Raw genomic sequence first — 10,817 nt, forward strand, 5'->3', positions numbered from 1 at the left:
GGTGCCCCCCCCCCCCCAACAGCTCGCCCCAGCCCAGGGAGCCGTGCAGCAGCTCCCCGCCCCAGCTCACCTCTGCTCCACCTCCTCCCCGAGCATGCCATCGCCACTCCACTTCTCCCACCTCCCAGGCTTGCGGCGCCAATCAGCTGTTTGCCACTGTAAAAATGAGAAACAAAAGAAACAGTATTTTTTCAATTCACCTCATACAAGTACTGTAGTGAAATCTCTTTATTGTGAAAGTATAACTTACAAATGTAGATATTTTGTTTTGTTTGTTACATAACTGCATTCAAAAACAAAACACTGCAAAACTTTAGATCCTACAAGTCCACTCGGTCCTGCTTCTTGTTCAGCCAATCGCTAAGACAAACAAGTTTGTTTACATTTACGGGAGATAATGCTGCCCACTTATTTACATCACCAGAAAGTTAGAACAGGCGTTTACATGGGACTTTGGTAGCCGGCATTGCAAGGTATTTGTGTGGCAGATATGCTAGACATTCATATGCCCTTTCATGCTTCGGCTAGCATTCCAGAGGACATGCTTCCATGCAGATGATGCTCGTTAAAAAAAAATACGTTTATTACATTTCTGACAGGGACATATGAATCTTTAGTGCATCTGGCATGTAAATACCTTGCAGTGCTAGCTACAACAGTGTCATGTGAATGCCTGTTCTCATTTTCAGGTGACATTGTGAACAAGAAGCGGGTAGCATTATCTCCTGCAAATGTAAACAAACTTGTTTGTCTGGGCAATTGGCTGAAAAAGAAATAGGACTGAGTGGACTTTCAGGCTCTAAAGTTTAACATTGTTTTATTTTTGAATGCAGGTTTTTTTGTACATTATCATGGAAGTTGAACTTACAAATGTAGAAAGAGATTGCACTATAGTACTTGTATTAGGTGAATTGAAAAATACAGTTTCTTTTGTTTTTATAGTACAAAAAATAAAATATAATGTGAGCACTGTACACTTTGTATTGTGTTGTAATTGAAATCAATATATTTGAAAATGTAGAAAATATCCAAAAATATTTATATAAATGGTATTTAACAGTGCGATTAATCGTGCAATTTTTTAAATCACGTGATTAATCACAATTTTTTTTAATTGACAGCCCTAGTGTAAACCACTTCATGAGGGCAAGCAGAGGGTTTAGCCTACAAAGGGCAGATATCAAAGCAACGTGTTGCCACTTCAGAAGCAGGGAGACAGTTTCTGAAATTTGCTTAGGAGTAGTATGGAGTTCAGTCCTTACGTTTTGTGGAAGGGTTTGTTCCTTCCATATGTGAAGAAATTAAATCCAACAGGGCGTGTCTGTGTATGCTGTTACAAGAACATATTCCTCAATTCTTGCCTTCCCAGGGTTTGTTCAAATGGGTTCTCTTGCCTGCTTTCCTCTCTCTATTTTCTGTAGACCAACCTCTTGAGTCCAGCAGGATGATTGAGGCAGGGTAGTGTCCCCTGGATGAATAGGACAAAGGTCTTTAGGTGCTGAGGAGCACACAAACTTGACCAAATTATATTTCAGTTATCAGTGGCCTCTTGTATTTGTGCAAATCAGCATGTGGAAATCATAAGAGTGAAGAAGGATAAGTGTCTGGAGGATAAAGACCGATCTAAAGAACTCGAATTATTTATCAGTTATTAACTTTTGCTTTTTTGTTTTCAGTTCTTGATCAGGCTACATACCTTTCGTTCAATATAAAATACCATTACATGTCTTTAATATCCTTTTCTCTTCCTTCTTTACTTCTTTGTAGTAACTGTTTGCTGTATACAGATTGTGTTTCCCCTTTAGGGAGAATCTCATCAGTATCAACGAGCTTATTAGTGTGATGAAACAAATCCAGAAGTTTCCAGAGAACAAACTGAATAGGATTGCTGAGGCATTAGATGAAAACCAGGATGGCAAGATTGATATAGATGATGTTGCCAAGGTGAGTCTGCAGAGCAGTTTAATAAAATAAAACAGGTATTACACACTTACAGAACTGTTGAGTTAGGCTACGTTTTACAATTTTCACTTAATTTCATATTGTTTTCTTTCCCCAAATTTTTATTTTGATTTAGAATATCTGAATGATAGATCAGTCTTTTGTATTTGTGTTTTTAATACATACTACCACTGCTAAATTAATGGAGACTTTTTTACCACTAGTTTTGGGGGATGTATTCATGATTTCCCCCCATATCCAACATTCACCTCTTCATCCCTAAACCAAAAGGTTCTCTTTCCTAGTAAAAACCACATCTGTAGCTCTTACCCTCCCCTCCACAGATGAGCATGTAATCTGGGATGCCTTTTGGTGGCACTCCCCATTTGTCCTACTATCTAGCCAACTGGACAGCTTGTTTTTTTTAATTAAAGCCTTATGCTAGATATTTGTAAATTAACTGAGTTTATGCACAATGCTTTGGCATATGAAAATGCGGTTTAAAATACTATTTGAGGAGGCAATTGGGGAGGGGGGCAGTATTTGTTCCTTTCTCAAGAAAAGCGCTGTGGGTTTTGTTTTGTTTTTTTTTTTAATGGCTACAAACAGTTAAGACTGGTATCTGCCAAAATTCTTCCCTACTATATCTAGAATACTAAACCATACGAACATTTGAGAGAGATGCTTCATTGTGCTCTGCATTCTTAAGCCTAGAGCACACCAGGCCATCAGCTGTTTGTCTCTGAAGCTCCACTGCTGTTGAGCTACAGAATCTCTTCAGTTTTGAAGCTTGAATGCTGTGGAGTTTAGGAGTTATGTAGCAACAGAATTTCAGAGACCCCAATAATCTGAACACACACCCACCCACCCAAGTTTCTTTTAGATGCGCATCATGCTTGCTTCCCGGTTAGTGCACTTCGAATATTCTGGGTTGCACTGTAAATACTGTCAGTTTCCTCTCCTTCTAGCTGTCGGGTTCCATTTTTTTTCTCCTAACCCACAGTTTTCCTGGCTCTCCCCTGCTGTTCTCCTTTTGTTACTTCAGTGAAGTAGAAGCAGCTCTAGGGATGTACTGAAACCCATGTTAAACTTTTAGATTGGTTCATTTGAAAGTCATTTTTCTGTTTTACACAAGTGATGACTTACAGTAACAGTGAATAAAGTAGGAGCAGACTGGAAAATACAATATTTGTCCTCCTGAATCACATTTTTTTTCCTCTTTAGTAAAAGTCCACTTCTTTTAGGCCTTTAATTTTTTTTTTTTTTTTTTTTTTAATTCCTTCATGGCGGCTCTGAGCTGTTATTGCATTGAGATATATTTATCAAGTCAAATAAGACTAAAAGCCGAATCCTTTCCTGATGTAATTCTATTAACTTCAGAGACTTCAGTGCTTATACAAAAGATGAAGTTGTCCTTAAATCTCTGGACTAAAATCACCATTATGGAGTTTTATAGTATTTTATACAAGGATAACTAACTTTCTTCCTTTGTCTTCAAAAAGATTGAAAACCCTTTTAATTTTTTTTAATTGAACTTGGTTTTAAATGAATTTGGTTTGCCCGGGCTTTAGGATAGTATGTTTATTAATAATGTTTGTGTGTGATAATACGGTGTGTGGGTGTTTTTTTTTTTTTTTTTTTTTTTTAAATCAAACTAGTGAGGGTTTTAAAAATGCTATTGTCACATTATTTTCCTCATGCTTTCAGGTGATTAAAAGTTTTAAACTAGTAATTTATTTTAAAACCTAATATTCTTTTTAACTTGGTAATGCTCTTTTATTTTACTTAAGAGGAAGATGTTAAGTGTCTTAAAACACATTTGTGACATATATGTTAGTATTTGAGACACCATTATTATTATTTGAGTCTGTTTGAGACAACTGTATTTTAGCTGTTGGTAAATGTTGATTTTTACAGTGGTGACCACTCTCAACTCCTGTAGGATACAACCGGTTTTTAAATGTTGGTAAAAGCACGTCCACATAAAGCAGAGGTGTCAAACTCATTTAGCAGACAAAAGCTGAATTTATTGTTCGGTCTGTGGGCCAGGGTATAAATTTAGGACTATGTACTATCTTCAGTCCATGGCAGATTTCCCACTTTCTTTCATTTGGAGGTTTTCACTAAGATAAAGTGCAGAAAGTGATCTTTTTGTACTAACGAATATCGGGTCTGCTTTATCACTGCGTTACAGGTTCACACCAGTGTGATACCACTGGTTTACAGCTAATAACACAATAGTAAATCAGGTCCTTAGTTATGAACATTTTGTATTATTTGCTTAGTACTTTTTTGTTGCATTGAGCATCATTCAGTGGGGGGGGGAAATGTCAGCTTTCGAGAGACCAGTATTTCTGCCTTTCGTTTCTCTTCCTGCCCCTTCCTCCTGTTCTTCTATTTTAATTTCCTTTTCTCCAGCAACTTTCAGTTCCCACCTCCCTGTGTCCTTCATTTCCAACCACTAAAATGAACAGCAGTGAAATACTTCATGCTGATTTTAAATGTTGTCATTATTGGAATTTGAGCTAATATCTCAATGAGATAATGCTCGATGGAAGAGTTCAAACCTGAATCATCTTTTTAGGCTGCCTGCAGCATAAGGAAGACACCACTACATGAGGTTTACATTCAGTTCATGTTTGAAAGGCTTTCTTCACAATCAGGAAGGCCTACTAATATTTTTAAAAAATGAAAATTCAGAGTCTGAATGTCATGTGGCCTGTCCACATAGTTATACAAAGCAGCTTAGATGCTTTACACCCCTGCTCAAAGGGTCAGATTTGCTCTAGGTTTACGTAATATAGAGAGGGCAATCAGTTGTAGCTTAAACACCTTGAGGGACAAGCTTTTGTGAATCTGGCCGTTAATGTTTGCATGCATGTCCATAGTAAAAAGAACTTGACAAGGACAGTTCATTAGGAACTGAGCTTAGATCTTCAGCCACTTTACATGAGTCATCAAAAAGCCACTGGATTTTAATAGTTTTTAAAAATATTGCAAAACTGGATTATAGTATATGATCACATGCAACCAACAGAATAACAGCGGGGGAGGAATAGCTCAGTGGTTTGAGCATTGGCCTGCTAAACCCAGGGTTGTGAATTTAATCCTTGAGGGGGCCACTTAGGGATCTGGGGCAAAATCAGTACTTGGTCCTTCTAGTGAAGGCAGGGGTCTGGACTCGATGACTTTTCAGTCCCTTCCAGTTCTATGAGAGAGAGTTAATATCCTTGCTTAGACCTATGAGAGATTAGATTTAGGGCAGGGGTCTCAAACACGCAGCCCGTGGGGTTCTTTCATGCGGGCCGCCAAGTTCCCCGTGTCCCCACGCCTGCGTGCCCCCTGCCCGCCCCTCTGCCTACCCCATGGCGCCATGAACCCCGCGCCGCTCCCTGAAGTGGCTGGAACTATGGCCTTGCAGCCCTGGGCAGGGTGAGGGGAGGGGAATAGAGGGCTGCATGCTCTTGCTTCCCGGCACCGCCCCCCACAGCTCCCATTGGCCAGGAATGGGGAACCACGGCCAATGGGAGCTTTGGGGGAGGTACCTGGAGGAGCAGGACCAGGGCTGCTTCCTGGAGCGGAGCGGGACCAGGGCAGGCAGGCAGGGAGCCTGCCCTGGCCACAGTATGCGGCGCATAGGTAAACAGCGCCGGGCCGGAGCCCGCATCCCTCCTGCACCCCAACCCCTGTCCAGAGCCCCCTGCCACATTCCACACACCCCTCCTGCACCCCAACCCCCTGCCCTGAGCCTTCTGCCACACCTTTCACCCAAACCCCCTCCTGCACCCCACACCCAACTCCCTGTCCTGAGCCCCCTGCTGCACCCCCACTCCTGCACCCCACACCCCAACTCCCTGCCCTGAGCCCCCTGCTGCACCTTGCACCCTGCCACACCCCTCACCCCTCCTGCACCCTGAGGGGGCAGAGTTGGGGTGAGGACTTTGGGGAAGGGGTTGGAATGGGGGCAGGGAAGAGGTGGGGCCTCATGGAAGGGGTGGAGTGGGGTCGGGGCCAGGGGTAGCAAGGCGTGGGTGTCAGTGATGTGGCCCTCAGGCCAATGAACTAGTCCTCATGCGGCCCTCGTCGTCATTTGAGTTTGAGACCCCTGATTTAGGGTGTCAGTATACTTTAACCTATGTGAAAATTAATGTTTCTGTGGATTTCCTTTTTTATATTCATGTAGGTGGTAGAATTAATTGACAAAGAAGACATTGATATCTCAACAAGTCAGGTTGCTGAGATTATAGCACTGCTTCAAAAAGAAGAGAAACTGGAAGAAAAGGAGAAGGCGAAAGAAAAGGTTGAGAAAGAAGCTGTGGAAGTAAAGAATTAAACTTCAGAATCTGAAGTAAAGTCCAGTTTAACCAATACAGTTTATCTTCCTGTGTACTAAAGTGTGTGTGTGCGCGCGCACACAATCTCAGTTGAGCTTCTGTGATGAAAAATGTTAACGCTTTGTCTGCTGAATGAGTTTGCTAGTAGCAAATCAAAGATATGTTTTGTGAAATATGGAATCAAATAATTTCTATTATCTAGCAAGTGATTTTTACCATCATTCATGAAGATGAAAACAATATGATTCTTTAAGAGCGTGTTCTTTGCTGTGGAATCACGTATTTGCAGTCATCACTGTGGTGTAGAGAATCACTAAACTTGCTAGTTTCCAAAACATTCGTATAAATAGTGTATCTATCATGGAATAATGTGTGTGAATGTCATTTATTTCCTTGCATCATGTAAACATCTGATCAGCAACCGTTAAACCAGGTCCAACATTATTGTTCTGCTTTCTCCTTGTGCTTTTTGCATAGTTTGATATAAATTTTTCCTTTCATCAAAATATTTCATTTTCCCTTGACACACTACTGAAGGGGCTGTGGTATCAATAGTAAGTGTTTAGATTATTTAATTTTTTCTGAGCTTCATATCTGCTAAACTGTTGCTTTGCTAATACAGAATGTGGCATGCTCTGATCCCGTGTGTTAAGTCAACTGTTTTATCTGTCACTTTTTTATGAAAGGAAGATTCAGTGGAACTGAAACCTCCAATGAAGAATGATTTTTATGGGTGCCTTAAGCTTATTGTGATTTAAAAGTGGGAGTGGTTACTTCTAAGACAATTCTCATAATTCCATATGAATTATTAAAGCAGTGGGGAAATAGGAACCTTTAACATACTTTCAAAATGTGTTCTGACACACAAATGGGAGAGTGCATATTTAAATAGCTAAAGTAATTAGAAGGGAAAAATGTCATGGTGATATTTTGCATATATTTTTAAAACTTGCTGTTATTAAAAAAAAAAAAAAAAATGTTCGTTCTTATCTACCTGAATCCTGTATACAACATAACAGGTATTTTTACCTCTTGATTTTTCATCTCGGGTAGGAAATCACTAACCATGTGACAGTCAGAAAACATTACGTAAATCTGTTCATCTCATGGCCTTGCTTACTGCAGTGTTACCAAATATCTGATATAAACAATGTTTTGAGTACACGGTTTGCTTTCTGGTTAACTGGTTCTTTTATTCAGTTTCTTCTCTAATTAAGTAATTAAATATTAGTAATTAATTATCTGGATTTACTACGCCATGTCTTTGTTTTAAATCTTCAGTTTAAAAAAAAAACTGACAATTTTAGTATATTTATTTGCTTTCTAAGCAGTCTAACTTTCCCCATGTTTCTTAAATTTCAGATTTCATTTGCCAAGTACTAATATTATGACTCACCAGTGTTTTCATTTTGCACCCAGTAGTTCATAGTCTCAAATGTTTGTAATTATCAGATTAATGCATGTTAAACATGCAGCTGTAGAATGCTATATATGGAAGAGAATGGAGTCTATATCTTTTTTGCTACAGTAAAAATTGCATACGGTCTCAAAAGTTTTGCCTCCCAAACACATTTCAGTGTAATTCTTTGTTTTTTGTGTTTAAATCTGAATTAGAATGACACAAATGTTTATAGAGACATGGGACTGATATGGCTACAATTACACTGTAAACCAAAATGTTTATAGAAACTCCTTCAAGTTAGTGGAACAAAATATAGTTTGGGCATTCTCATGGCTTGCATGGTGGACCATTGTATTTATTGAATTGCTTCTTGTACATTTTGCTGTGGTAATGTACAGTTTGTTAGCTAATTTTAGAAGCAGAGTAAAAATGTTTAGTTCACAGCTATAGAACATTTTTCAGTTTGTAAACTACAGTTTGTAAAGAAAGATGCTTACAATGGGTAATGTGACTGATCCTCCTGAGAAGCACTATAATTGCATCTTACTGAGTAAACTGTATTCCACCTGTGGACAGGTTGAAATTACAAAGTAATATGATCTTTGCAATTCTTTTACTGTATTTTTTTTAAATGGATGGGCATGTCTGCTTTCCTGAAAGTAGGGGTAAGGTATAGATTCCAGCATGAAGTCAGTTTCAAGATGTGTATTTATAACTTGACTATAACCTTTAAGGCTAAAACTTGCCCAGTATTCCATACCGTGGGCTGTACTTATCAAGGCATTGAGGCACATTGTCCCTGCTAAGTTTGGTTGTGCCTTTTGTTCGTTTGAAATATTACGTAGAGTGAACGAGAAAGGAGATCTAAAGTAGGTGATCGTTTTTAAACAACATCCTTATTAAATTCATTCTGATACATTTATGGCTAAAAGTTTTTGCTCTTGGACTCACCTGAAAAATGATATATTGAGATACTTGAATCAGTTAATTTAAAAGCATTGCTTTCAATAACCAGTGTTAGTTTCCCCGTCATCTAAAGAGATTTAAATAAATCATGTATAAATCAGCAATAGCTAAATGTGTTAATTTATTTTGAAAAATATTACAAATCCAAGATATGTGGCCTAGAATTCATAATGGCGAGCGTTATCTGCCATTTTATATAGTAAGTGGGCAAACCCATGACTAGCTAGATTTATTGTGTGCTCTGCGGGTCTCAAAAATATTTGGCAGGCTTCCGTTAATCACCAAGGGCCCCAAATCCAAAACCCTTCCTTGAGTAATTTTATAGAAGTCTTTAAAACTACATAGGTTAATGGGCGTGGGGGTTTGGCAGGATTGTGCTTCAAATCAAGAGCTTTACTGCTTTTTATCTAGACCAAAAGTTAAAATACTTCAGGAGGGATTGATGGTTTTCAGATGTACAGTAGCTGGTCATAGAATTTACTCCTCTATGAACTATTTAATCAGTAGGTCTAAATATTTCGTTTAAATTTATTGAAAGGTTGTATGATATTTGAATGAGCTTATGAGTTACACAAGCTGATTCTTCAAAATTAGTTAGGCAAGCAATAACATCATTGTTATCGCAGTGTTTCAAATTCAGGTAAAGATCTGATATGTAATTTTTCCTCTAAATTGTTTATGAATCTTTATTACTTATGGCTTACCAAAAAATTCCAGTTTGACAACAGAGTTACTGAAATAGAGCAAAGTAGTGTGTCCTTTACCTTTTGCCTATGACATAATTAGATACTTTTGTAACTTAGTCATATTTAATCAATTAAACAGTTCTTTCCAGCTTATGTTTTTTCAAATGCCCACTTTCACTCAGCTCTTCATCAGCAATCACATGCTGTTGTTTGAGCTGTATAAGTAAATCTTTCTGCCAGCTAGGTACCAGAAGGTTAATTTTATGGAGCACTTGTCATCTTTAAAAGATACTAATATTAACTGTTTTTCTGTTTGAGTGCCACATGCAACTTTTAGTGAAGGTAATGGGAATTTTTCCATTGAGTTCAGCAGGAATTGGATCAGACCTGAAAAAGGCAATTTTTCTTTTTTTTTTAACTCATTTGTTTTGATGTGTACATAACACCCTACCAAAAAGCATTAAAGAAATTCATAAAGCTATAAACTTGAACTAATATTTTAAAAAAGGCTTTGAAATAATTTAAAAAAGCAAGATCTTAAATGCTAACAGGATATATGAATAACCTTCATTTACAGACCAGTGGTCTGAAAGCTTTTTGTTTCTCAAGAGATGAGTTTTTGAGATTCGTTCTTTTTCTTGTAAGAATAGATGACATCACTAATTCCTGAAGTGTGCAGGGAGCTGCATTCATGTAGGAGAAACACAGAACATTAAACTTGGGTCTTGGCATATAAATGCTTTTCAAATATCTTTGCTTAGAATGTATAGCTAGGGCCTCCGATCCTGCAAAGAGAAATGTGTGGGCAGACCCATGCCTGAGTACAGAGCTGTGTTGATTTCATTGGGGCTGTATGCAGGCATGGATCTCTTTTGCCTTAAATGGTAGGCTTTGTGAAAGGGACTGGCTCTTCTGATTTGTGCAGTTTGGAATACTGCATGTAATTTATATATATCTTAAACATACGTGCTGCTAGTGACTTAAGCATTTAGATATTTTAGTATGTATTTTTAAAGCATTTGTTTACTTTGAACTGGAGATTTATTTCAAATTATTCCGTATACTTTTAATTTTAAAGAAGTCCCATATTTAAGTCTACTTTTTGAGATTTGTTGTTGCAGTTTAAGGAGTTCAGCCCATGTTATAACACTGTCTAAAAGGTCACTTGCTATCTGTGCTCTAAACTTGCCACAGTACAATATAAAGTTTTTTTGGGGAAGTTTATTAAAATGTGTAATGTCTTCAGTTTTAATAAACTTGTAATATTTTTACACCAGAGATGTTGCTGCTTTTTATATGACTTGACTCTTATTTACTGCTGTTTAGATGAGTGACCAGCCACAGGTCTGATAAATGGCGGATCCAGGATTACAACTACAGGATGAAAGAGGGCAGATAAAGTACTGAGGTCTAAAATACTGGTTCTTCGAGTGCTTGCTCGTGTCCATTCCATATTAGGTGTGCGCGCTCTGCGTGCACTGCTGCTGG

The 10,817-nt window shown here is 38.2% G+C and overlaps 1 protein-coding gene across 2 annotated transcripts in view; it reads left to right on the forward strand.

Moving 5' to 3' along the window:
* Window positions 1-10,607, forward strand: part of LETM1 (leucine zipper and EF-hand containing transmembrane protein 1) — a 61,133-nt gene extending 50,526 nt beyond the window's left edge. Inside the window, exons 13-14 of one of the 2 annotated variants that reach the window (XM_034771196.1) lie at window positions 1,788-1,944; window positions 6,125-10,607. In XM_034771196.1, coding sequence (XP_034627087.1) covers window positions 1,788-1,944; window positions 6,125-6,274 — 307 coding nt within the window. In that variant the 3' untranslated portion in view covers window positions 6,275-10,607. The remainder of the gene's footprint in view (window positions 1-1,787; window positions 1,945-6,124) is intronic. The other variant, XM_034771197.1, reaches the window with a different exon arrangement.
* Window positions 10,608-10,817: the final 210 nt, after the last annotated feature.

Source organism: Trachemys scripta, chromosome 5, assembly GCF_013100865.1.
Source record: "Trachemys scripta elegans isolate TJP31775 chromosome 5, CAS_Tse_1.0, whole genome shotgun sequence".
NCBI lineage: Eukaryota > Metazoa > Chordata > Testudines > Emydidae > Trachemys > Trachemys scripta.